This window comes from Pyrgilauda ruficollis, unplaced genomic scaffold, assembly GCF_017590135.1.
Source record: "Pyrgilauda ruficollis isolate IOZ18807 unplaced genomic scaffold, ASM1759013v1 scaffold37, whole genome shotgun sequence".
NCBI lineage: Eukaryota > Metazoa > Chordata > Aves > Passeriformes > Passeridae > Pyrgilauda > Pyrgilauda ruficollis.
The window spans coordinates 5,530,503-5,558,389 of record NW_024525156.1 but is presented as its reverse complement, the minus strand read 5'-3'; the positions used below and the strand labels follow the sequence as shown (position 1 = coordinate 5,558,389).

Here is a 27,887-nt window from a genome sequence, read left to right as displayed (position 1 = left end):
CTGTGTTCAAATCTCAAATTTCCTGTCTACGTTTACTAATTAAAGTTAGAATTATAGAAAGGGGCCACGTATAAAGTTAAGTATGTAGGGCTCTGATTTTTTTTTCCTGTTATATTTTGTATTTTTCTGGAAAATCATGTGATAATTTAGGTCGGAAGGGACCTCCAGATGTCTTGCCTGGGGACTTCCTTTGTTGCTGCATGTTGGGCATGTAAGAGAATCCCTTGACAGTTACTTCTATGAACTTTATTTACTGTTTCTACACTTTCCGTGTTCCTCTTTTAATATTCTTCAAAGGTGTTTGGATAAATCAGTTTAAATTAGAGATCATCTTTCAGTTTTTGTTGGGGTTAATTTCTTTGCAATTATTTAGTTTAACTTGCTGAAGTTAACAATAGTTTAACTTCTAAGCGAGACTCTTACTGTTCATCCAGAGAAGTTACTAAAATATATCTGTTGTTCCAAAGAATATTATTAATTTCAAGAATATAATTTTTAACTTAACATACATGGCTGTTGAATGCACATTTTTCTTCATTTTGAAAATAATAATTTAATTAAATATTCTTAAGTTGTAATTTTCTTTCTTCACTGGCTGGAATTTCTCTCATCCTACTACCCCTTGAAAATGCCAGGAGAGATTTCATCTCAAGTTTTGAAGTTCTTTACAAACATCAATGTTCAAAACACTTAGACAGTCATTTACAACTGAGGCTTTTCAGAAAGCTGTCTGCCATCAGTTTGAAACTTGAGTTCAAGCTTACAGTGTGCACCAAAGCCTTGGTTTTGTTCAGTCTGATTTTTTGTCAAATCTGTATAGACCTTTGTGGTTCATGCATTTTTTTAACCTAAAAACCAATATGTGTTCAAAAGTGAACTGTGACAACCTCATCCGAGTACACTAGGTTAAGTTCAAGTCGTTTCTTTCAAGTGCAGTCTTTAGAGTTGCTCACGTTGGCTTTAACAGCATTAAAAATCTCACTGTGTTACATAATTAAGGTTTATTTATGTATAAGAGAATGTATTTATGAAAGAGATTGGGAAAGTAGGAGCACGCTAAGTCAAGTCATTAAATTTATAGAGATGCTTGAAAGACCATATTGATCATAGGATTTATAAAAGCCATGCCATTGTAAATATTGTCAGCTTGCTATCAGAAACAGACTGGTGTGCTGCCTTAAACCCTCCTTCTTAACCTATTCTTTGTAGAGACGTGTAGTAGTAGCTGTGTATAACCTGTCCTTCTCTTATCTCTTATTTTGACACTGACTTTCAAATCCCTGTTTACTCTTTCCCCAGAGAGAACAAACCTGAGTGTCTGTAATTTGGTTCAATGAACTTTGTTGCCAGCTTAAGTAGAATTATAACATTAATTAAAACCAGCACTCTGAATGCTGCAGGTTGTAATTTGAATGTGAAAATTGAAGGTTCTTGTTAAGAAAAAAAAAAAAATCATAATAGAATAAACCTCAGCTGTATAGATCTTTGTAGTGAATTAAATATCCAAAGTGGTTTGCATGTCATATCTGCACTCCTCTGAACTTAATGGAAATGTCCTCAATCAGTATTAAGCAGAAAAATATGTCAATTAAAGGGAAGCAGTGGATAACAGTAATATATGTAAACGTGGGTTTGCACTTGCTTTCTAGAATAATGCAATCCTTATATGTCCATCTGGTCTTTCACAGTGACAATTTTCAAGTCATAATCTTCTAATGACAAAACCCACATTGTTATTATTCTGTTGGGACATTTTGTTTTGCCTTTGTGTGCTGAAAATTCAGGACGCATTTTTCTCGTGTTTTTTTCCCACATTGAAATGATGTTTATCTCAAAGAGTTTTCTACCTGTCTTCCTCCTGTATAGAAGCTTTATACTGTATTGAATATTTAAATTTCCATTTAATGGGAAATTCCCTGGAATTTCCTGAATATTAGAAGGTAAAAAGAAAGCAAGTTCTATATAGAAATGTTTGCCTGCATTACTGAACTGTGTGGGAGCCTTAGGGACCAAAGTACAACAGATTGAACTACTCAGATCTCTTCAGATGCCTTTGTTCTGTATTTCATTTGCAGGCTCCTCTATTATTATCTCTTCTAGCAGTGGAACCAAGTGCATTAGGACTATGAGTACCCTTTGATTCAAAGATGGGACTTAGCTTTGTCACCAGTGTGTCTGCATTTATTTCTTGTGCACACAGTATTACTCCTTTTTAGCAGATGTTTTCATGAATAGGGCTTTCCCAGAGATTTGGCCATTTGGTTAACTTGCAAGCAAATATATTTATATCTCGTTGTAGAGTTTGTGCTCTTTTAGTTCTTGTATGTGCTGTTAACTATGATGTCCAGAAATATTACATAATGTTTTAATATTTCACATCCTTCTCCTTTAAATTACTTTTACTGTGGACTTAGAGCCAATTGAAAGCTTTTTGTCATTGAAATTTTGTCAATTGAAATCAATTTGTCATTGAAAATTGATTTACTGATAAACATTTCGTATTTAATGCAATCTTTTTCCTTCTGTTTGTGCCAATGTGTTTTTCTCAGTTCAGTTTTGGCAAGAACTTTCCTTCCAACCTTCCTTTTAAGTACCCATATTTCACTCTCATTCTACTCTGACCTTCTTCTGGTAACTAACTCTTGTGGTTCTCCAGGCATTTGAAATTTTTTGTGTTGTTCTGAGATAACATATTCAGCACTTGTATCTAGTGCCATAGAACATGGAAGTTCAGTGTGTCCTAATGGATTGGTCAGGAATTCAGCTGGTCGTCCTACGATCTCTGTTATGGATGTGAATTGCTTTTTGCATTACCGAGTCAAAAGAGTTAGGTCATTGCTGCTTTTTTATCTAACTCAGTGTGAGATTTCTTTCTTGCTGCTAGATACACTTTGTTATAAATTCTAGGGTCATTCGCAAGTGGATTCTTCCAGAAGTTTTCAATATATTCTCCTGTATACCATACTCACTTAGCATTGCAAAAGCAAATGCTGTAAATAGGGATGTTTACGATGGAGGAAGAGAAGTAATTACATTAGTTTTCACAAGTAGTTTGGTTTTTTTTCTTGAAGTGAAAAACGCTCATTCTTGGGCTTGTTGAAACACAAATACTCTGAAGGCATTTTCCTCCTTAATTTAAACAGGCTTTCACCCTATTATTAATTAGAGAGTCTGCTTGCTATTAATACAGTCTCCATTAAAAGACAGGTAAAAAACATTTTCTATATTATGTCTGGATAAATGATCTTTCATTATTTCCTTGTAAATAAAAATGAAAAGGCTGTGGTTTCAGTAATTGGGCATCAGTGGTTGCTTCAGAAATCTCAATTCTTCTTGATAAAATGTGCTTTGTGGCATTTTTATCTAAGGAACATATGGATGTGCACAGTTGAGGTGAAAGAATGCAGCCTAATTTAAAATGCACTTTGACTACACAAGCATATACAGGCATTCAAATATGTACATGTATTGGCACATTAACACCGAGCATGCAACCTGCTCCACTGAACAGCATAGTTTGTAAGTCATAGCTGCTGAATGTTAGATATGGAAATAACTGGAATTAACTCATACAGTGAAATGGCAGTAATGCAGACTAGGCGTTACAGTCCATCTGTTGAAGCAGTGATACAGCTCAAAAAAATGAGGATAAATTGCTTCTGCTTTGCAGTGCACTGTTTCACTGTTGTCTTGTATGTCTCTGCCCATTGCTTCTTTCTCTGAATGGATGTTTTAGTGCTTCGGATTAGTGCTGCAGTCATACCTTTAGAGACTAAAATCTCCACTTGATGCTTGAGATAAATACTTCAAAAAGTGCAGTAGGGCATGCTTTCCCACTGAGCAAGATTTCTCAGCAGAGCTGACCTCAGATGCTGTGGTGATGTAGCCCAATTCTGTTGGAGAAAGAGGCTCAGCCTTTCTGTGTGTTCCTCTATCTGCTTACCCTCATAAAACTCACAAAAAGAACAAGAAAAGGCTAAATAGTATCAAATGTAAGTGTGGTTGTTTCTGCTGTAGTGATTGGTACAGTGAATCATGATGTTGGCCAGCTTCCTTTTGGATTAAAATAATGAAAAACCTTCAACAGCAAAACTACATTTCTAGGGAGAAAACTATTCAGAGGCATTTATTATAGATATATTATTATAGATAGGATCATCCACAGCTAATCATCAGTATCTCTGAAGCACATAACACAAACATGGGCTTAGAGAGCTCAGAGGCTTACATTTCTGGGTTACCTGCATTTCTAACAAATTCCTTTTGCTTGCAGGCAGTGGAGTGGCAATGTGACGAAGCCACGAAAAGAGCCTGTTACAGTAAAGGCAAATCAAAGGTAAGCACGAGACAGCTGTTCTGCTTTAATAAAAATATTATGTTAATAGCAGATGTAAGTCAGTGTATAAATCCCTACCTTATGCCTTTTTGCTGTGTCCCTTTCTGAGGAGAGACATAGGAGAAGAGTCTGCCACTGATGTGTAAGCAAAGAAATAAAAAAGAACATAGGGAGCATGGGCTGAGAGAGATTCATGTGAATCCTGTCTGAAATGGCCATGAATTTTAGCTTTCAACAATTTACTGTTTTGACACTGAGGTCAAGCATATGCATGTCATATATAGTGAACTGTATTCTCGCTTCATTTTCTGTGCTGTAAATCCTGAATAACTGTGGAATTACTTTGTAAAATTCTCAGTTTATATCCCCGTGTTTAAGATGCAATTTTATTAACTTTTTTTTATTTCCTATCTACTGGTACTATGAAGAAAATAATAATAAATGCGCTAACTTCTTGGACATTGAACCTGATGTATTTTTGTACTTAAAACCAATTCTTTATCTGGCCAATTGCAGTATCTATTATTCAGTACAGGAAAATGTAATGCTAAGATTGAACCTTTGGCTGTGCCAACCTGAAGGTAGTTATCAAATTAATTATAAAAGCAATTAGAATTGCATGCAATCTATGTTTTTAATTTTATACTGTTTAGTGATTAAAGTTAATTCAACTATAACATGAAGGGAGAACACATCAAGAGTGATAAGTGCAAAAGAGCACACTTTTATTCAGCAGAATGTGTTGCATACATTATTGTTGTGCAAAACTCAAAAAATCCCAAGCTTCAAAAACATATTCCAACAGCTCTGTCACCTAGTAGAGGAGGAATCTCTTCTGCATAGTTAGCTAATCACTGACTTAAATTTCTCCTATTAAACAGTGAATTTCCAGCTCATTTTTTGCTAAGTGCTGCAAAATAAAATTGCAATATATGATTGTGTTTCTGAGATAAACGAGGAAGAATGGCCTCACTTCTGAAGCAGAGCCATGTTACACTGTGAGGTATAGAAAAGAAAGGACTTTTGGAACTTCATATTTTAAGGAATGTTTAATTTGCTAGGTTGTTATTTTTCCCTAGAAAATTTATGCTTCAATATGTAATATATCACTCAAGTCTTTCCCCTTAGCTTTCATATGACAACACTTGGAAGTAAGGGAATATGCTCAAGCATCAATAGCGGATGTCACAATGTGTTGATCAAGGGGCATATACAGTAGAAACTATTCTGGTAGGAATGCTATTTGTAACTAAACATATATGGCTTTGCTTCACAGTGATTTTCCAAGTTTAAGGCTGTGAGAATAGCATTCAACTTGTCTGAAAGTCATAGTGCAGTGACTGTGATCTAACATGATGGATGGAAGTAATTATAAATTCGAGGCTATAGCAGTGTACTTTGGAATAATATGTTGACAACACTGTTACCACACATTTGATTCAACAGTGTAAAGCATCTGTTGTTACTAAATAATTTTGTTAGGAGAAATACACAACACTGGTGATACACATTTCAAAATGGGCCTTAGTGTAGTTTTTCATTCATGCAGAGTTTCATTTATGCTCATCACACCCTTTTGAAGAGATGATGATCGGAAGTTAAGCTGTTGCTGTAAAATGGTATATATGTGATTTAAATAATGACCTCTCTGATTGTTTATTGGTATTATTATTATTTGTCTAAAGATTTCATTTGTACCCATAGCCATGTTCCTCATTCACAGTCTAGAAGAGGGGTTTAGTCTTTATGCTTCATTACATTCAAAAGAAATCCTGGGAATAAATACTTCTCTTCTTATTTTCTTATTGTTACCATTTGGGTTGGGGGTTTTTTTGGGCTTTTTTTTTTTTTTTTTTTTTTTTTTTGGTGTGCAAAATTTGTGGCCTGAAAGTTTCATATGAGAGTTGCTGGAGAATGCAGAGATACTGCCTGAGAAAACCTACCCAGCTGGAACTACAACTGTCTTTTTGAACTTTTCACGACTCTTCTGATTTCACTGATGTGGTCAAGGTTAAAATTAAAGATGAATTTATGACCAGAGAAAGGATAGCAAAATTATGTTTGTCTTTTATTGCCTTATTTCCAAGACTAAAGCGAGGTGACTATATTCTCTGTAGAAGGAGATGCATACAGATCCTTCCCTTTGAGAAACTGGGAGTTATCAGATCAGGAGGAATTCATTCCAGTCCTGCATTGTCCCTCTTCATAGGAAATCTCTGCAAACATGATTCCAGTTACTGTTATCAGAAAAACTTGATTACTTGCCTGTTGTCTAAATAGATGCAGCCCAAATTGCAGAGTTGCTGGGGGTTGCATTTCTGTAACATCTCTCAGGTGAATTCAGGTTTCAGGGCAGACCCATGTAACTGTAGGAAGACACAGGAACGACTGGAGTAAAAATGTTAAGGGCAGCCCAGACTGTGGCAAAGGAGAGATGAGGATTTCAGGGATGGCTGTGGGTAGGTTATTCATTCAGATCCTGATTTCTCTAGAAGCTCTGCTGACCACAGAGCAACACGAGGGCAATAAGTTCAGGTGGCAAAACCTGAACTCGTTGCTTGAAAGTCACTTCAAATGATGGAGCTTTGAACTCTGAAGCAACTCAAGTAGTTTTGAGATAATGGTCACAGAAACAGGACTCTTTTTTTGTTCTTGAGAAAGAAGCTGCACGGAATTTTTGCCTGAGGCTGTTACCAGTTGTTCTAAGGTTTATGCTTTAGAAGCCAAGGAGGGAAAAGAGCTGAGGGGGAAAATATATAGGGACATCTGTCACATTTGACAGTGTAATGCACACTTGACTTTTGAAGGCTGATGTTTGTTACTCAGACTTCAGATATTTATCTACCAATTTAGGCTTTTGCCTAAAATAGCTAGTGGCTCCAAGAGTGAGCCATGCAAAATTATGTCCTTGTGGCCAGCATGCATTAGCTTGTAAAAATCTAAAACACCAGACAAGATTAAGAGAATAAATTTGCCTATTCATACGGACAATTGTGGTAGGGAATGTTAGAAAGAAAAAATATAAGTGCACTTGTTGAGAATGCCAAACCAATGAGAGGTTAAAAATAATAATGCTAATTGAAATGAAGTCCCGTCTCTTGCTTATTTAAGATTCTAATGGCTGGATGTGTTAGTATCTGAACCTTCAATAAAAGTATTTAAAAATTAAATGCAGGTATGTTTAAAATGTTAACCTATACAAGAAATATTGCTGCCAGAGGATAATTATCTTGCAGTCAGATTGACTTTGGATTGTCAAGGTAGTCTTAAGTAACGACCCAGCCTGCTTGGCAGCTGAATTGTTTTTAATAGTCATATTTTGTTTCAGATATGCTTATACAAAAGTAGAAATTACTTTCTAAATGTATTTCTTTATTTCAGATATATTTTTGTAGGCAAATAGGAAAGTATACGACGTAGAGTTTGAGATAAATTGGAGAGTAAGACTACATAAAAGATGGCTACCAAACCTAACACCACCTCCAACCTAAAATGTCCTTTGATTTGAAGTCCTTTGCCACTTCTAGAACATACATCTCATTTTTGCATGCGTCAGAAGTGAAGCAGTACAGTCAAACTTGACTTCAGAGCTAGAAAAGTATCTCTGAACAATTTCAATGACCATATAGTGAAGTCCATTTTCAGTATGCTTTTGGGTGGTGATAGTTTTATTCACGACCAATTTTTTAAAATTTTCTTTTGCATTAATGTGGATATTTTTTTCAAATTAACAAAGTAGCTAAGTTATTATTTAATTTTCCATTTTTTGCACTGTGGTCCCAACAAGAATTCCATATGAGATGTCTTATTTGCCCTGTTGCAACATGGATTGTTGTCTGGTTGGCACCAGACTTGGGAACATTAAAGAAGGAATCTTGTGACTCCCAAGAATGTTAGAGTTTAAGAAATTAGCATTATTTTTGAACAAAATGAGTGGGTGATCAGTGTGCAAGTAATTTGGAAATGACACTATTTTAGGGAGATCTGGAACATGAAGAGGAGAGGTTGGATGGGTTGTAATGTCAGAACCCACATATTTTTCCTACACGTACATTCCATGCCTTGTTGCAAAGGGCAGAATGGAAATAGACCAATGAATAAATTACTGTTTTACATTCTGTGAACCTTCTTGAGCAATCTTCCAATGAAAAAAACAAAAACCCATCCCCCAAAAAGTTACCTTCTAATTTTTTTTTTTTTTTAGTGATGGAGTTAAAGCAGTCTGATAAGGAAACTGCCAAAACTACTAACAATGCCAAGTTGTGAAATAACTACTTTTTTAATGTCTTGTTGCATTGCCCAACTCAGTTATATGGCTGTGTATTAGTTTCATTGTGGTTTAAAGAATATTAAGACAACAGTTTCATAAAGTTCAATATAAAAACTTTGTATTTTTTACCAAATAGGAATCAAATCTTATTTCTAAGATATTTGTCCCTTGCCCTTAAAGACTCAAAGAGAAGTATTTAAAAGCTATTTTTCACAAGAAACTAATGCAAATGTGGGTCAAAATATGAGAGATATTTTTTTCCAAGAGGTAGTTTCTTTCCTGAGATTTTACAGGATTTTTTTGAGTTTATTTTTAACTTGACTTTTATGTGGAAAGGTATAGAAGATAAATTGTAAAAGTTTTCTCAGAGACCTTTAAAGTATTTTCCCCATCTTCTTTTGCAGTCTATTTTGTGCCTGTTCAATTTATTTAAGATTATATTTGTTGTCTTCCAGGATGAGAGTCTATTTTCAAGATAAACAAGCAATCCATTTAATAAAACTGTAGGCCAGATAATGGGACTTCTATGCTATTACTCTTGTATGGATTTACCTACATGATTTCACTTAATATCGGCTAGAATTGCGTAACTGTATTTTCACAAGGTTTTTTTCAGACTTTTTATGAGACGATCTTGTTGTGAATGCTAGAGAGCATTCAAATGTAAGTTTCCAGGAAACTTTATTTTCTCCAAACATATTGTTGATCATTTTATTGGATATGGGCATTGATTTTTTTCAAGAGAAGTGTTTGAATTTTTTCTCATACACTTCTGGGAGATTTTTAGTATTGCAGGACAAAGCTTTCTGTTTGAATTAACAGTAGAAATGGCTGTTGATTTCTCGCTTCTGAAATGAGAGATGTGAACATCACAAAGCCATCACCCATCCTAAAGAGGTAAAAAACATGTCAAATTATTCCTCAGGGTGAGCATCTTTGTATTATGGTAATGAAATTTTTGAGAAACTTTGAATTTACAGGAAATGAGATGCTTCTAATAAAACAAATAGGGTAAATTATGAAATTCCTGGTAACAAATTCACATCAGAACATCCCAAGAATTTTATTTTTACTAGTCTCACTATATTTTTGTTACTGACAACCTGTTCTTTCCCGTTTTCCTCACAACTTCCTTTCTTGGCCTAATCCGTTTTTAAAGTCAACATCTGATCTTCTGAAACAGTACTGTATTATTTAACTCAGCATTTATCAGATCATCAATCTGAACTATCAGTTCAAAATTTAGCTAAGTCTTTGAAATATATCCTGAGAGGAAATCTTCAGTACTAGAGAGGTTTATTGTTATCCTATTAAGAACTTTTCAGAAAGGTTGATGGGTGCATGTGTGTGAATGAGAAATCTGTGCATATTGTAATTGCTAACTGAGGTGTGCTTAAGCCTTGTTTACCTAAAACTTTTCTGTGTGGATAAATAACCATGGAAAGCAAAGTGTTATTAATCTCCTCTGTACTCTGCAGTATCCCTGAATATATTATTTCTTTTCTGTGTGGCAGGAGGAATGCCAGAACTATATTCGAGTGCTTCTTGTTGGAGGCAACCATCTCTTTACCTGTGGAACCAACGCTTTCACTCCAATCTGCACCAACCGCACAGTAAGAGTTAAAACATTTTATCCCACAAGCTGGAGTCCCTGTTCTGAGCCAGCAGGTTAAAATGCAGAGCATGTTGTGGCTGAGAACTGGCTGTTTGGGTATTGATGAGTGAGCTGATTTGTAAAAGGCTGATTTAGCTGCTGGCAGGCCAAATAGGAGACCTAACCAATCTCTTTTTTGCATTCTTTTCCTCAGCTGTGGGAGGAAAAGTAGTTCCTCCTACATGCCAATTTTTATGAACCTTATGTGTTTATAAGACTTCTGCCTCTGTCAGGTTTGGTTGGCATCAATGGGTTTAGTTATCAAATGTGGTTATGTAGCTGCATACTGTGTGTGTGTAGTTCTGGAGACATGAGAGTACCTGTATTAGCAATTTATGACTGGTGAGAATGAGAAATCTTGACTGAGATCTGTCATTCTGTGTTCAAAAAAAGCCTAATTGTAGCATCAGTAATTGTCATAGTAAGTATAAAAATGTCACTGTTAGGACTAGGCTGCCTATTTGTTTCAGGAGGGTAGAATCATTTAAATACAAAGAACAGCTGTATTACTAAAAAACTCATTGACAGATTTATTATATTTAAATCCATTGCACCTTTATTTTCAAATAGCATATTAACATCATGCTGTGGTTTATGGCTGAAAGTATTTGGGCTACTAAATCAGACTTGTTCTGCTGAGTTGGAAAGCTTTTTTTCTTACTCTCATTTTTCATATGAGATTTTTTCCTAAAACACACCAACAAAACAAATAGATTTTTTTTGTAGTTGTTGTCTGCTGTGGTGGATGTTGTATTGATTCTGGCTATCAGGTTTGGTTTTATTTTTCATAATAACAGTCTTTGCAGAGGTAACAAATTTTTGAGCCCCTTCTAATAGAAAACATTTAGGCATGGTGGATAATGCTGACATGTATACTTTACATATCAAAATCATACATACATATGAAAATGGCAAAAGTGAGATCTGACAACATTACAATAAGACTTTCTATAAAAGGCAATTTCAAATTGATGTAGAGCTTGGCTACACAAAAAATAAAAGTAGATAACAGGTGTTCGTCACAGGATTTTGCTCAGATTGATGCAGCTTGGCTGAAACGGTAATTTTCAGGTGATTTTAATCCCTTTTTCTAATTCTTTTACAGTTAAGCAACTTGACAGAGATACATGACCAAATCAGTGGCATGGCTCGTTGTCCCTACAGTCCCCAGCACAATTCCACTGCTCTTCTCACTTCCAGTGGAGAATTATATGCTGCTACAGCCATGGATTTTCCAGGAAGGGATCCTGCTATTTATCGAAGCCTGGGGGCCCTTCCTCCTCTCCGAACTGCCCAGTACAACTCCAAGTGGCTGAATGGTGAGTGCTGATGGACTGTGAGACTCATCTTTTCAACTCATGTTCATCATATTCATGGTATTGAAATTCCATTCTGAGAATATGAATGTTTTTGGAATATTGCTTATTTTGCTTTAAAGTTATTTGCTTTTTTTATATAGTATGTTACTAGTATAAGTACTATGGAATTTAGTTGATATAGCTGAAGCTTGTAGATGTGCCCTTAAATACATGTCATTTTTGCAGGCACAGGGATGAGATGCACATACAGTGCTCTTACATGGCAAAGCTGAGTCAGCTTTAAGCAGCAGCTTGCATTGAGCATTCTTTTCTGAGTCCCTCAAAAGCCCAAGGCAGAAGATAAACAGTTTAGGATGGACTGAATTCTCCTGGCTTTCCCTGCAGGTCCCAGCCTTGACAAGTGGAAAAAGTTCGGCTTTCAAGCTGCTTACATGGCAGGCTGACATTTTTGACACTTGCTATAGCTATAGGACAGGGAATAGTTTACAAAACATATTGTAAATTTGTGTTTAGCAGTCAATTTTGTTTTATGGATTTTAATCACATGATGAGGGTTTTCAGCTGGGAGAAGCTGCAAACAGGCAGGAATTCCTGAGATGTGACAGACCGAATTGCCATTTTGTTTACTACAAAAAAAAAGGAAGCAGATTCTTCTAAAATGAAAAGTATTATTAAACATAAAGTGTGAAATTATGTATATTATAGTTTTTCCATGCCTGTTCCAGAAGAAAAAAAAAAAAATCATAATGCATGTTTTGTGACACAACAGTCACTATTCCTACAGTACTTTTCATGTTATGATGGGATTAGTCTCATGTTGGAAATTAAATATAAATATAAATCCTTCTAGCTTCAGAACATTTGGTCAGCTGCAAGAAACAGATTTTATTTTGAAAATATCCCTTCTCATATAATGTGAATGCTGAATTGTGGTATACGACTGGTATATTTTATTTGAACAATGAACCCATCAGAGATAGCTCGCAGAAATTTGTGACCTTTTCTAAAGGCTGGATGATTTTAGAATGTTAATTATCAACAACAAAAAAAGTCCTAAATTGTGTGCAACGTAACAATTATAGCAGTGCAAAAGAAGTGAGGGAAAAAATGAAGTCATTGTATGTATATCCCTGGTCAGGCACCCTTTGTCCACTCAACTTGGTATTGGAACTAATTGCTGTGCCACACCTGCGTGCTTTTGTCAAAGGGGAAAAAGTTTTCACACAGAATTTGCAGCTTAACTGGATATTTTTATGCCAAAGGCATGCTAAAATTCTCTCTAGGTTTCTCTAATTAATCATATTCACTGTATTCACATTTTGTCTATTAAAAGCTTCAGATGTACTTATGCATTCTCCATTAGAGTTCATTCTTCTGACTCAAAACTGTTTATAATTAAGTTACAGGAAACTGTAGCTTTTATCTTTGGGGAGGAAGAACAAGATGAATTTTGTAATTGGAGCCAGATAAAGTGAGTCCAATAAAAGACTGAAAGCAGCCCAGTCAACTATATTAAAAGGAGGAGTTATTATTTTCTGGGCTAGCTAGGAGTGAGGGATTCATCTGCTTGACTTGGGGATTCATCTACTTTTATGTCAATTTGCGTGCTTTTATGATTCAGTGCCAAGAAACTACATTAGTTTTTCAGTGCTTGGATTGAAGGGAAGATTTTGCTGCTTTCACTGAGAAAGTAACACAGATCGATAATCCTGCAAGAAAAGTAAGGCATCGACAGGAATGGAAGCTCCGTAGTCAATATCTGTTACGCATCAGTAGCTCACAGTTACTGTAATTCAGCCTCATTTGAGGTGCTCATGTGCATGCATCTATCAGTGTTTCCAATTCAAAGTTTTCCTCGGAAGCACCCTGTTTTTTCTCACTTAGATTTTCTGCTCTGTGAATCATGTTGGACCAAATCAAATCATCTCTGGGGGTGATGATTGTACTCTGAAACACAGCTGATTGTCTTGTTCTGTGCTTTATTGCTATGCAATAAAGACATTGTGGATTTTAGTGGCTAGCACAGCGTATTTGAAGATCTTCAATCCCATCAGTCAGGCAAAAAAGACGTGCCTATATGCTGAGGTGCTGAGGCAGTCTGTTCTTGGTGTTCACTGTACCTTTTGGTGCAGGATCTTGACTTGAAAAGCTCTGAATCTTCATCACAGGGGAAAATATGTTCCTAATCTTACTTGTCAGAAGGTCTGTAATCACAGGAACTATGTTGTACAGTGTGGGAGGAGAAAGTGGAGCTGATGTCTCAGGTGGATTGGGTGAGATGCCATATTACCATGATGTGATTTCAGCTTCTGGAATCACAGATTTCACCAATAAAATACATTTATATTCTTGACAGGAGTTCCCCATTTGTTCTGGTTCAGCCATATTCACATACTTATTGTTGGATCCTGCCTTCTACTGGGGGCTTGATAGGCCTGGAAGCAGTCCACATCAGCCAAGTACATAAGTTAGCAGCTATTCACTGAGCATCATTATGATCATTATGATTGCTTAATTGTGGAAGATTATGGAGAAATCAGGGAACTTTCATTTCTGAACTACCATTTTCTTGATGCACTCAACATGCAGTTATCTGGGGGGACAAAGAGTTGGTTAGGTCAGTGAGAAGTATTAATTATTCAGCGTGTGTGTTAAATTAAGCTACAGAAGTATGCTGAGAGAAGATAACTGAAGGGGAAAAGGTAAATTAATGTGAAGCACAAAGATTTTGAACAGACACAAATCCAAAAAGTTAGATAGACAGCACAGCAACACTGCCAACACAGAAACCCTATTTCTGACTGGAGCTAGTTACTCTGGAGCCATCTTTGAGGCTCTCTGAACATACTGATTGTTCACCTGCTAGGCAACAGGTTTCAGGATTTAACTCCCTGAATTTTGTCTGGTTTGAAAATTGTTATTGGCCGAAATAACCATTCACGAAATGTTACAGGTGTCTGCACACTTCCCTAAAGTTTTCCTATTTTGGAAAATTTTAGAGTGTGCATGGGTCATGTTGTCTTCATTGATGGAGGAAAGAAGCATCTGGTGGTACTTACTGAACTTAGTCTCTTGTAAGATTTACGGTAGTAATTATTCAGCTCTTGAATATCTCTAAATAAGATCCTTTTTTTTTTTATTACTTCAGAACTTCCCTCTGCTTCTAGGAAAAGAAATTTATGTTCTGTTCATGGATGCTATTTCTGTCTTCCTGGTGCTCCTATAGAGAACACCAACTAGAGGTGGCCCAAAGGCAGTGAGCAGCTTTTTGACCAGGTGTAACCATGCAGAAATTCTGCTCATCTCCACGATGAGATGCCACTGAAGCACCAGGCTACTGTAGTAGCACTCACCTTAGTTCATCAGGGGTTGGCCTGCTCACAAAGAATTTATTAAATGATAATGCAGGGAGAGACAGCCCCTGTGTGATCCTCTTGCCAGTCCTGTTGGCACTTTGCACCTATGTCACTGCTCTCAATAGGGAACACGATCACTGCCCTGCTGGCTGCAGGACAGTAAACCTGCAAATGTGAAATAGAGAACCAAACTCTCCTTCCCATGAGATCATATTTTGGCCATCTCCTTTCCCATGTAAAGGAAAATGTAATGCCTGAAGTTACTCACATGAATATGTATATATGCACAAACAGATGAAGAAAGTGGAAAGACTGCTTACCAGCAGTTTATTCTGCAAGGTGTCCTGTTCTGCTGTGTACGCTCTCTTTCTCTGAATCTATGTTCAGGTGTTTCCGTGCTTAAGAGAAGCAATTTGAGGTGATAGAGCACACACTGAGGGTTATGTCTAAAGCAGAAATCAGCAGACACTGATTTCTTCTCCTGACCAAAGCAGTCAGCAAGACCCTGAGCTTCAGCCAGCCGCTCAGGCCAGTAAAGGGCAAATTGTTGCTGGAATGTTTTAAAATTTCCCTTGTAGTTTTTCATAAGAGAAATAGTCTGCCTTATCAGTTTGCTTTGGACATTATTAAATGATAAAAAATAAATTATTCTTTCATTAAGCGGGCATGTTGTCTGTTTCAGTGTCTTTAAGCTGTCAGTGTAACCATGTTTAAATCATATCTGGAGTTGATATAGTAGGCTTCTAATTAGACTTTATTGTAGAGTTGATCTGCAAAGTGTAGCAGGGGCAGAATTTGTCACAGTTTGCTCTAGAGAGCAGAAGTAAATGTAATAGTTATATTTGCAGTCCACAGTTGCAGTGTGTCCAGATTGGCAATGAAAAGCCTTCAGTGTTTAAACATAGAAACCTTTTCTGTAGTCCAACATTTACAGTTAGTAAAGGTATTTCTCCATTCAATATGCCTCTTTAAATCACTAAATTTTATCTGATACCTCAGTGTGAAAGTTTGCCTTAGTCTATAATGTCTGTTTGCTCCCCTCAGCCAATAAAAGGGCAAAACATTATAAAAAAAAAAAAAAATCCCTGTTTCATCACACAGAGAAACACTGCAACATTTGGTTTCATAATTTGTCAAATTCCTTTCCTTACAATTTCATGGGTCTTCAACTATCTTGAAATGATTTTGGCTGTTTTCTCTACCCTAGACATGCAAGGTTAGATGCTATTGGAACATATTAAATAAATAAAATCTGTGTTCTAAATGTCACAACATTTCATCAGTGGGCAGATGATAGATGATTAAAAATTAATCCTGGATCAGATGTAGCAATAAAGTAAAATAAAATAAAATAAAATAAAATTTCTTCCAAATGAGAAGCCTTTCCATCTGAGGAGATGAATGTTTGGATTGTTCTGCTTTACTGGTAGACATAATATTACCATTTTTCCTCTTGCTGTCCTAAGCATTTGGTTTTTAGATACTCTTACTAGAGTGGTTCTTTTGAGATCACTTTCTTAAAAACACTAATAAAAAGATTATTAATCCAGGGCAGATACTTTCAGTCTTCATTCACTAGTAATAGTAAAATTCTTACAAGGGTGGTTTGGTTAGAGGGGTTTAATACAGCTCTGAATCAATGCCTCTTATTTTTTGTTAGCAGATTTTTATTATAACTTTTGCTACTAGTGGGATGTGTAGAAAGAATTTATGATCTAAGAATAAAAATTAATTCTTTCAATTTTGTTTTTAAGGATTAATGGAAATGGCTATAATAATTCAGTGTTATCCTTTCATTTTTCTGGGTTTTAATGAAAAGCCTTGTAATTAGCTAGTGCAAGCTTTTCTTTATTATGTAATATTTCATGTAACTCAAAACCAGTGTGTGCTTGAATGTGCAATGTACTCTTTCAGATAAGAGTCCTGACTGAAAATATGCAAAGCATATTCTGCCAGTTTTGCTTATTTTGCATGAAGATAAATAATTGTATTTCTTTGGTTGTGACAGCCATAAGGTTGATTCTTTTCTTTCGTGTATATCAGCATTTTTGCCAGTATCCTAAATAGGAGAAAAAATACCGGCTAGTTTTGAAACCTGTCCTTAGGCTTCTTCACTGGAGCAGTTACCAGAGAGGAAAAATTTGAGCAGTTAAGCTCAAATTCGTACATCTTCTCCCTGATGGCAGTGACAGAGTAGGAGAGCAGTAAGTTGGTGTGAGGTGGAGGTGCCTTCCCTAATTTTCTTTTTCCTGTGCCAGACTAAGTTATTACAAAACACCTTCATATAATTTCCTTACTGGTTTGAAATGGTAGACAACAAGTACTACCCATGGAGTTAGGATATTTTTAGTCCTTTTCTACCCTAGGTAAATCAGCAAGTTCCACCTACCATTTACTAAAATCACAAGGAGTCTATTGAGGACAGAGCTTGTTCTTTTGTATTTCACCTAGGCTGCTTATGTCAGGTGCCAATGAAAGGCTGAATGAGGAAGGAGGACACTGCTGCAAGCAGATCATCTGTTCCCAACTGCAGAGAGGCACAACAGGAGTGTGATTCTCATTAATGCACACGGCTATGATACACAGTGACCCAGAGAGAATGAAGGAATTTAGGATTGAAATGCATCTCAGTCAGGGCAATGTGGAAAATTTCAAATTTCAGGGAGCATGAACACATGAAAACGAGCATTTATCAGAGAAAGGAGGGGACTTAAAGGTTACCTGAATTATGAGGAATAATGTCTTTACTGTGAGAGTAACTGTGCACTGGAACACACTACCCAGAGAGGTTGTACAGCTTCATTCACTGGGGATATTCAAGAACAGCCCGGACAGAATCCTGACCAATGTACTTTAGGATGACCTGACTTGAGCAGGGAGGCTGGGTGAGATGACCTTCTAACCTGACTCATTCTCTGATTCTGTGACAGAAGTATTGAAGGTAGAGATGGAATTTCAACAGCAGACATACCAGGCCTTAAGGAGAAGGGGGAAGAGGATGATTATGAAATTGGTTTCCTTTTTTTTTATGAAAAAAAAAGGAAAAAAAGAAAAAGGAAAAGAGGAGAAGGTTGTAATGCATTGATGCTGTCTGTATTCCAGGCACTCACTAGCAAAGCCTCTCGGTTACTCCCTTCCACAGCTGGATGGGAGAGAGAAGATATAACAAAGGGTTCATGAGTTAAGGATGCGGAGAGATCGTTCACCAGATATCATCATGGGCTAAACAGGCTCAAATTAGAGATATGAATTGAATTTATTGCTAACCAAATCAGAGCAGGATAATGAAAAGTAAAATAAAACCTTAAAACCCTCCACCTTCCCTGCCATGCCTCTCTCCTGCCCAGCTCTACCTCCTACCCCAGTGGCACAGGGAGACAGGGAATGGGGGTTTTGTCCAGTTCATCACCCGTGGCTTCTCCCTCTGCTCAGGGAGAGGGGTCATTTCCCTGCTGCACTCTGGGGTCCTTCCCACGGGAGACAGTTCTCCATTAACTTCTTCAGTGTGAGTTCACCCCACAAGCAACAGTGTTCCCCAAACTGCTGCAGTGTGGGTCACTCTTCCACAGGGTGCAGTCCTTCAATGACAGGCTGCTCCAGCATGGGCTGCTCTTTCCATGGACCTTCCATGGGGTCACAGTCTCCTCTCAGGTATCCACCTGCTCCAGCATGGGGCTCTTCCACAGGCTGAAGGTGGATTTCTGCATCCCTGTGGAACTCCATGGGCTGCAGGGGCACAGCAGCTTCACCACGGTCTTCACCTCCAGCTGCAGGGGAATCTGAGCTCTGGCACCTGGAGCACCTCCTGCCCCTCCTATTCCACTGACCTTGGCAGGGCTGCTTCTCTCACATTCTTTGACTCCTCTCTTCCGTGGCCACAACTACAACTGTGCAATAACTCTTTTTCCTTCTTAAATCTGTTATCACAGAGGCCTTACCACAGTTTCTAATTGGACCAGCCTTGACCAGTGGTATGTCCATCTGTTGGAGCTGCCAGGGATTGGCAGAGCTGGACATAGAGAAATCTTCTGGCAGCTTCTCATGGAAGCCACCCCTGTAGCGCCCCCACCAAAGCTTAGCCATGCAAACCAAATGAACAAGTCTGCAGGGAAAGTCATTTACTTGTCTCCCTCCCTGCAAAACTAGAACAGAGAAAAGAAAAAAAAAATTGGCAGCGAAAATATTTGGAGAGAAATGGGTAAGACATCATAATTGGGTTTTCCTTTCCATACCATAACAGCTGGTTGGAAAAATCTCCTTAAAGAACACTAGATTCCTCTGTGTCTGGAATTCTGGATTCAATTTTAAGTAACCATCCAAATTTCTGGATCTTTTGATAGATCCCCGTACTCCAAATTTCTAGAGGTTATGAGTGAATTAATGAAATCCCTATGTATTTTTTGCACTTACCCCCTGCCCTGGCATACATGGCTTTGCAAGGTGTCTATAGAGTGACTATAGGTGACAAAATCCACTCCAGGATTGACTTTCAAGGGCTTCAGTAAGTATTAGGTTAGAGTACAGAATGGCTGCTGTGACTAAATTTGTCACTGGCAAATTTACATCAGCAAAATAATATAATAAATTGCAAAGTATTATGCCATGTAAGAACACTTTACCTTGAAAATGAAGGAGATTTCTTTAAAATGAACTACAGAAAATAAAACAAGGAATTTTGTATTACCATATTTAAAAACAATTTTTCAGAAAAGAAATAATTGCATTTCAGAATTTATTAGAGTACATCAGTAAAAAAGTAATGAGTGAGCATCCACTTTTATGATTATGCTGAATTGTATTATAAAATCTATCAGCAATATAAGAGAAGACTGGAAAAAATGGCTGGGATACACAGTTTTAGTGTATTTTGCTGTCCTTGCTCTTCCATACCTATAAAATTTTCAATTTAGCAAAAGGAAAAGAATGTAAAAGAAATCATGGAGAGCTAAGGCATTGCAAAGGAAATAGTCAAAATAGATTGGTAGCCAGCTACTCTATGGCAGGTTGGCATTTTTAGCACGCATCATAGGTAATTGTGAAACAGAGGAAAAATAGCTATTAATAAACTATTTCCAGCAGTTTCATACAGGACTTAACATTTTACAGTTCAGCTCCTGAGGATGGATATAGCTGTGATAACCACAAGTTATGTATTACTTTTGAGTCATATAATGCTGTAAGAAAATTTTACTCTGTGATTAAAATTCGTCCCTAAACCTTCATGAGCAGTGATGCCTTCATCAGCCCAATGCAAGGTCTGTACTTTTTTCCAACAGCAGCAAAGGGCCACAACTAAATGAATATACTTAATGAATATACAGAGATGGCAGAATGCAACTGCAACTGGACTTTTTTGATTATGTTAATAAGATGAAAGGAAATACTAGAGACTGGCACATCTGAAGCTTAATTTCTTTCCGTTGCTTTAAGTGTCCCTTTTGAAGAGCATTTCTAGCTGAAATGTGAAGTTTATTCAAAAAGCCTCAAATGCATCTTTCTAGAATTTAATGCTATATAAGCATTTGGCTGACTACAGTTATTTGGAAGAAATGGGTCTTTAGAGATCAACAGTGTGGTGTGATTAATTGATCTAGTGAGGTCAGTGAACAAGTGAACAAGTTCCAGAGAGATGTCATTCAACATTATAGCGGTATCTAGACTCCTAAGATCTTGAATATATTACGTATTCATATACGTATACATATTTGTGTGTGTGTCTTATATTGTGTGCATATATACATATATAATCTGATCTGTGTCTAAATCAGAAAGAATAATATTTTCGCTTTTTTTTAACATTTCTGGGGTTAATTTCACTTTTGATTGGGTCTTCCAATGCCTTGCACTTCCGATGTGAGTGGTCACATCTCACAGGGACTGTCAGTGGAAGTCCCAGCTCATACTTGCTTAGAGTAGGATTTGAACCTTTAAATCCTTAAGGTTAATTGCTGTTACCTCCTTAAAGAAAGTTAGATCATTTCCTGTCATTTAGTTCACTCTGGAAGCAGTAGCACCCACTAACTATGTAAATTAGGCCATGTTAGATTGCTTCAGAAGTGAAGTTATATGGATTGAAGAGCACAAGTGTACTTTCTTGCTCTTAAGTTCAGACAGCAAGAAGAGGCCAAGACTACCTCAGATGCTCTCAAGGAGCTCTTTTATGCTCCTGTTTCCCATTTCTATCCACAGAAAAATTCCTGTACAGTTCCTCCCATCCTTTTACCTCTCAGAGTGTATCCACACCACTAAATAAAAAAGGCCCAGGAAATAAGCTTATGCATGACACCTTTGGCGGGTAGAAAGGGAGAATAATCTAAAGAGAATCATGGTGTCTTCCTGTTAAATGTTTTCACATTAAGAACAGAGACTGTGCTCCTCAGAAAATGTAGGTTTGTCTCCAACCTTCAGAAAAGCAATCATATTATTTCTGGTTGAAGCACTACCTTGGCTTCGTGCGGTTGAGCTGTCTTTTCTGCAGTAACTTAGAAGAGTCTGTGGGGAAAAATCCTTGTTGGGCAGTGTTCACACTGCTTTATGAAGGAAAGTGTAGAAATTCCCAGGATTTGTGCTGAACTTCAGAAGTAGCAGAGCAGTGTGTTTGCCCAGGGCAGCACTAAGGAGGCACCCAGTGCTTTCAGTGCTTGGGCGTGCGCTCTGTGTGCACTGCTCCGTGATGTGCACTGGAGATATGTTTTGGGTCACATTGACAGTAATTTTCTTGCTTTCCTGATTACACTGGTTCCATGTAATTTGGGAAAGTCTAGTCAGCCTGACACATCCATAAATTGAGTATATTTAAAATCCTATAGAGGTCATATATAATATTTGTGATATTATTATGGGTTGTACTAGCTGTCTCATGCTACACACCGGAATCCTTGCACTTGTTGTGGTGATCTGATAAATCAGAAATGAGATGTGTTTGCCCTTCCAAGAGCTATTTGGAAAGTCAGCATGAAGCAAGAGATTCACTTAATTTGCTGCATTAAAAACTTATGTGGTAAAACTTTCATGTCAACAAATAGCAGTTCACAGCACAATAGTTAGACCCATAAGAACTGATTTTTCCTACTTTTTCCTTTGAAGTTTTGAAGTGACCCTGTTCATTTTTCCCAAAGAGAGAATGAAGTAAACAAAGTCTGATGTGATAATCCTTCCATATCCACTGAATTCCCTAAGGTAACTGTGAGATTATTACATTTCATGCAAATGAAAACAGATTTCACAAGTTTCAACAGCAGGTCACAATTTCATTGGTTCATAATCAATAAAGTGTAGGTGTTTGCAGATGTATATATTGTTTCTTAGTTTTGAAACCATGAAATATGAGTACTAGGCATTTTTTGTGCATCTATTATGATTATCAATGCAACTTTAAAATAGTCTCTTTTGAAGGATTGACATGGCTTTTCAAGAACCCTGAATACATTCTGAATGCATTTCATATTATTTTTACTCCTATAGTTTGTGAAGTTTGTTTAATTTTTGCAATTCATCATTCCTTATAGTGAGTGCTTCCAAAAGTGTTTTTTTAACTCTACAGTGAGACTCTGTGATGCCAATGCAGAGACCTTTTTATATCAGTGGGTCTCCAGTGACAACTATCTTCAGGCCTTATGGCAAGGCAGGGCCTCATTTTTTTAATATTTGTACAAAATAGTTTTTGTGGGTGGATTGATTGATTTTGAGTATTTGCACAGTAGAGTTGAAGCTTTTGATGCCTTTGAAGCAAAATCCCTATTGTAATGAAAGTTTTACACAGATGGAGATTTAAGGTTGTAGTAGGGTTAACATGACTAATGGTTTAGTTCTTTGTATATTGTCAGTGTAATTTTATTTCTTATATAAGTCTTGGCCAACTATTTTTCCTTTTTTATTCCTTTTTTTTTAAGACACAAATGCACTGATAGTATGTAACTTATGAATGAGGCACCAACATGTTATTGAAATTGTTGGGTTGTGATCTGCCAGCAAAATACCTGTGCAGCTCTGAATGTGGAAAAAAATATGGTGTGTTCCAGACTGGTCTCAAGCAAGCACTTCATAAAATAGAGGGTGAAAGTTACAGGGAGGAGTGAGAGCACCATTGGACCTGCTCAGCTTCATACATCTGAGGCAGCTCATAATCACTGCTGCCAAAAACCTGCCCTGGGAACTCTCAGCACAGCAGATAGAGATGGAAGCAGCACAAGAGGCCACATTAGCTGGCATCTGGTCTGTCTTTGAAAAAGAGTTTTCTGACAGTTTGGACTGCTGTGAGGCAGTGCCAGCTTGCTTGCCTTTCTAGTGCCCCTCCAAAGTTCTGATAGGTTTCAGATATTCCTGTAAAATGCTTACATCGAATTGCAGCAGCCTTTTTCTATACACTAGTGCTGTCAAAAAATGTTCATGTAATAATTTTATTTGAAGTCCTTCCTCACAACAGATGTTTTTTAAAACAGTTCTTTTATTGGTTTTCCCACTTCAGAATAAAATTTGGAAATGAGAAACAAAAGTTTTCTTGTTTTTCAGAGGTATCAGTGTTCTAAAATGGTTCCTTGCACAAGTGGGGCTCTTCTTCACAAATCTGTGTATCAAATTTATCTTTCCTTTAAGAACTTGTCAAGTTGTCAGCCTCTTCTAAGGTCACGGACTTTCCCCAGTTCTAGTAATCCTTACAGGAAATGGACCACATGTTTATTGTCTTTGGTATTCCACTGTTCCTTTTTTTCTGTCCTTTCAAGAAGTATTGCCATCTGTTGCTTTCCAGATTATTTTTAGATATTCTCTAATTTCTCCTTCATCACCATTCAGTTTTTTGATGAGTTTTTTTAAATAAGAAAAAAGAAATCTCTAATGCTCTCAAAAGCATTAAGCAAGACAGGGTTGAAATGCAGTTATCTTACTATCAAATATTCTTGTGTAGTTCTCTTTTCTTTTAATTGCAGCCTCTGAGCACATTTTTACTCACCATCAATTACCACTCGTTATCCTGCTCATCTGGAGTAATGGCATGATGGCAAAGGAGAAACAGAGTTAAAAGATAAAGGAATTACATTGTAAGAATTCACTATGCCCTTATGTGAAGAATGAAAACTCTGAGATGCTTTTGATGGTGGAATACAGTGAGCTGGGCCAAGGTTGCCCGGCACAGTCTTGTTCTATAAACACCTAGAGCAAAACCTGTCAGGCCACGTGTCATGGTTTGACCCCAGATGGCAGCTCAGCTGGCTTTTTGTGCTGGTGGGGTGGGGTGAGAAAGAAAAAGCCTTGGCTCTGTGTAAGTGCTGCTCAACAATAACAAAAACATCCCTGAATTGCCAGCACTGTTTCCAGCATAAATCCAAAACAGAATTTCATGCTAGCTACTATGAAAAAAATTAACTCTACCCAGCCAACCCCAGCACATCATGATCATGTGTCTCATAATCCCAGCTAGACATGAACTGGCCTATTCAGATGTCATGGTGCCACATCCCTAAAGGATATTAAAATATGTGTTTAAATATAATGCTTGAAGATAAATCCAACTTCCACATTAGTATGAGTGCATGTAACACAGGAAGGCAATAAATGATCTTTCCTTCTGTTATTTTCAGAACCAAATTTTGTGTCATCTTATGATATTGGGAACTTTACCTACTTCTTCTTCCGGGAAAACGCAGTGGAACATGACTGTGGGAAGACAGTTTTCTCTCGTGCTGCGCGGGTGTGCAAAAATGATATTGGTGGCAAGTTTGTGCTGGAGGATACCTGGACTACCTTCATGAAAGCTCGTCTGAACTGCTCTCGCCCTGGAGAAATTCCATTTTACTACAATGAACTTCAGAGTACTTTCTTTCTGCCAGAACTGGACTTGATCTATGGCATTTTTACCACTAATGTGTAAGTAGCTGAATGATAGATTTTATTTTCATGTTGTTTGTGATGGCAAAACCTAGAACTTCTGAGCTACTCTCTTCTGCATATGCCGAGTAAACATCATAAATTCAAACTACCGTTTTGCTCAATCCACTGTTTTCTGTGAACAAGTATCAGTTCCAAATGTTTCCCACATGAATTGTTGAAAACACGAGAGAAGGAATAAATTCTTATTATTTCCTTACTGCAGGGAGCCAGTTGCATTTAAGACTGTTCTGTCATATTCCTCACTTATTGCGAGGAAGTAATTAACTTTTATTTTTACTTTTGTAATACGTAAATGCATTATGTATTTATGAAATAAATAATTTATAATTATAATGTGACACGATCATGAATTTGATGTGATGGAAATTGACCATGTCATGGAGAACTCATCTTACCCAAAACAGTACAAGAGGTGCTCTTAGGTATTTTAATATAGTCCTAAAATGTCCTTACATGAGTTTGAAGGTCAAACCAAGAATTTAACCTAATTTTAAGTGAACCTGTTATATCAATAAGGTAAAATTAAAGAAAAAAATAAAAGTACAGTTTGGTCTTAAAAATTCAGATTTGTTAAACATTGAAAAGTTGGATGGAGATAGGAAAAAGGAGACATCTCAGAAATGTCCTTTGTAAATTTAAATGTGATGACTGGTGTTCAAATGCTGCTCAGTGAGGGCAACCTCTGCGTTTTGAGTGTGCAGCCCAATGTTCAGACCACTGGAATAATTTCCGATTTTGAGTTCCAATTCTCCGACCTTCTTGTACAGTCTTGCTATGTAAATCAGTTTTGTCTAAAATTTTAAAAGGTCCTTGGGCACCTAAAATGTAGGTAAGGCACCCTTGAGCGCAGGGATACCTACCTTTTATAAATATTTATTGACCAGGTGGAAGCATTCACAAGTTAATACCAACAAAGTGTAATACCTGTACATTTTAGACAGTGAGCATGAATTTGAGCTTCTTTAGGCATCTTCCAGACTGAGGCTCACCCCTGAGCTGGCAGTTCAGGCTGTGAACAAGACTAGTGGTGCTTGCACCAGGCTGTGGCAATTCCTAACTCGTGACGTTGGATGATGAGCTCAGCCTGTTTCTGCAATGGAGTAATGTAGGGAATCTAAACTCTGTTTATGTAAAGAGAGTAGCAGAGAGTTGGAGATTACTGGGGATAAGAACATTTGCTGTTGTTTCGAACAGTACTTTTAATCTTGTTCTATTTTCCTAGTTAGTTCATATACTAAAAGACAGGTATTTGTCAGGTGGCATCCACATACATTCTTCAACCAGACCTTTCTTGAGAAGTCAAAGTAGCCTAGAAATGTTCCTGCCATGAAAAGCCTGAGTAGAGGAATTCTGCTCTAGAAAATCCACAGGGCTTTGGCCACGGAAGGGGAATGATGTTCCTGATGCTTCCTGGCTCTCCTGAAAATGGACTTGCTATTGTTAAGGCTGCCTTTGCCACATGAAAGTAGACAGTATTTTAAACCTTGCCACTCCTTTCCTTTTCCCCCATGACCCAATATTCTGACTGTCCAAGATGGATGAACTGTTTGAAGAGAAACCAATTAATTACAACTGTTTGAGGGTAGGGTTTTTTAGTTTGATGGCAGGCATTCTATTTAAATGCCTCCCATCAAATGTAATAACTAAATTTTTTAGATAATTTTGAAGTATTTTAAGCTGGGATTACTTCTCCATGCTGAGTCCTGTTCATAGATAGTTTGTGGAACTCATATGATCCACCTTTCTGGCCTGAAAGTGACGGTGGAGAAACACAAGGGTTTCCAGTGATAGAGAACAACAGATTCCTTTCTGTTCATGTAACAGCATCAGATATAACTTAACAGCATTCGTAATTCTTCAGTCTCAATATCTTCAGAATTTCAATGACTTTATTGGATCTTAATTCTTTTTTAGTATATTGTAATATAGTTATGGAGGGCAAAACTGGAAACATTTCTCTAACAGCCAAACCTGCACCTTTTATGCATGGTTGACTATCAAGTCCACTATAACCACTGCTTCATGAAAAAGCTAATTTTGTTTCTTTCAGACTATCAAAAAAATTTATAAACATGAGTCTCATGTCCTCATAGGACTTCATTAAATTCAAAAAACCATTGGTACAGTTACTAATATGAGTGAGATGCATTTAGTGATATAAGCAGGGATTTATCAGCTCCAATGATGATTGATTCTGCAGAAGTTGTAAGCACAAAATTTCAAGTTTTGGGCTTACTTTCAGCTTCCTTTGAAATAAGAGAGACAAACATAAGAAAGCAAATTGTTCTTTTGTCCTGGTATTTAATCCATATATCCTAACTCTTTTTTCAGAGGCTGGGTTTTTTCCCATCATTATGAAGTTTCTGTAGTAGGTTTTCTTAAGCCTTGTGTAAATTCCAGGCTAAGCTTAAAAAAAAAAAATAGGGGGAAAAAAAACCAGAGAAGAATGCTGTGTGGATCAGTTGCCAGCAGTTTTAGCTGTAACAGGAAATCTGTGCAATTGACACCTTCATTATCTATTCCATTATCTCAAAATGAGGAAAAGAACAATGCAGCTTTCCATATTAGGAGCTTTCATAGTTTTTAGATTATTTTCTTTATACTGTGCAGAATTACTTTACTGCCTTGTACATCACATTATCAAGGCAAACCCAGGAAATTGTGTGTTTTGTCCAGCTGCCATTTATTGATGTTTATTTTTTTTTTGACATGATATCTTGTAAGCAGTCCAAGTTGTTTTCTCTTGATGGGTTTCTACAACTTGCATTCTTATTGCTGTACAACATCTCTTGAAAGACAGGATTTTTGGGGATGTGTCTTGTCCAGCAATTCCGTAGGATTTAGAGACATACCACACATTGAAAAACCTGACTTATGTCATGCAGTCATTTGTTGTATGGAAGAAGCTTTATTGAAAACTGAGAATAATATCATCCTGAACTTTATACCTAGAAAAGAGGTGTCTCATGATATTAGAAGTAGAGTATGGTATTAGAGCAACAGCAGAAAGTAGGAAGTTCAGAGTTTTTCCCCACAGCAGCTTCCTGGTAAGGCTGATAAATAT

At 37.0% G+C, this 27,887-nt stretch overlaps 1 protein-coding gene across 1 annotated transcript in view; it reads left to right on the top strand.

Moving 5' to 3' along the window:
- The window catches only part of SEMA5A (semaphorin 5A), a 319,180-nt gene that overhangs the window by 168,823 nt on the left and 122,470 nt on the right, over positions 1 to 27,887 (top strand). The window contains exons 6-9 of the mRNA XM_041475880.1: positions 4,274 to 4,336; positions 10,121 to 10,219; positions 11,366 to 11,579; positions 24,514 to 24,799. Coding sequence (XP_041331814.1) covers positions 4,274 to 4,336; positions 10,121 to 10,219; positions 11,366 to 11,579; positions 24,514 to 24,799 — 662 coding nt within the window. The remainder of the gene's footprint in view (positions 1 to 4,273; positions 4,337 to 10,120; positions 10,220 to 11,365; positions 11,580 to 24,513; positions 24,800 to 27,887) is intronic.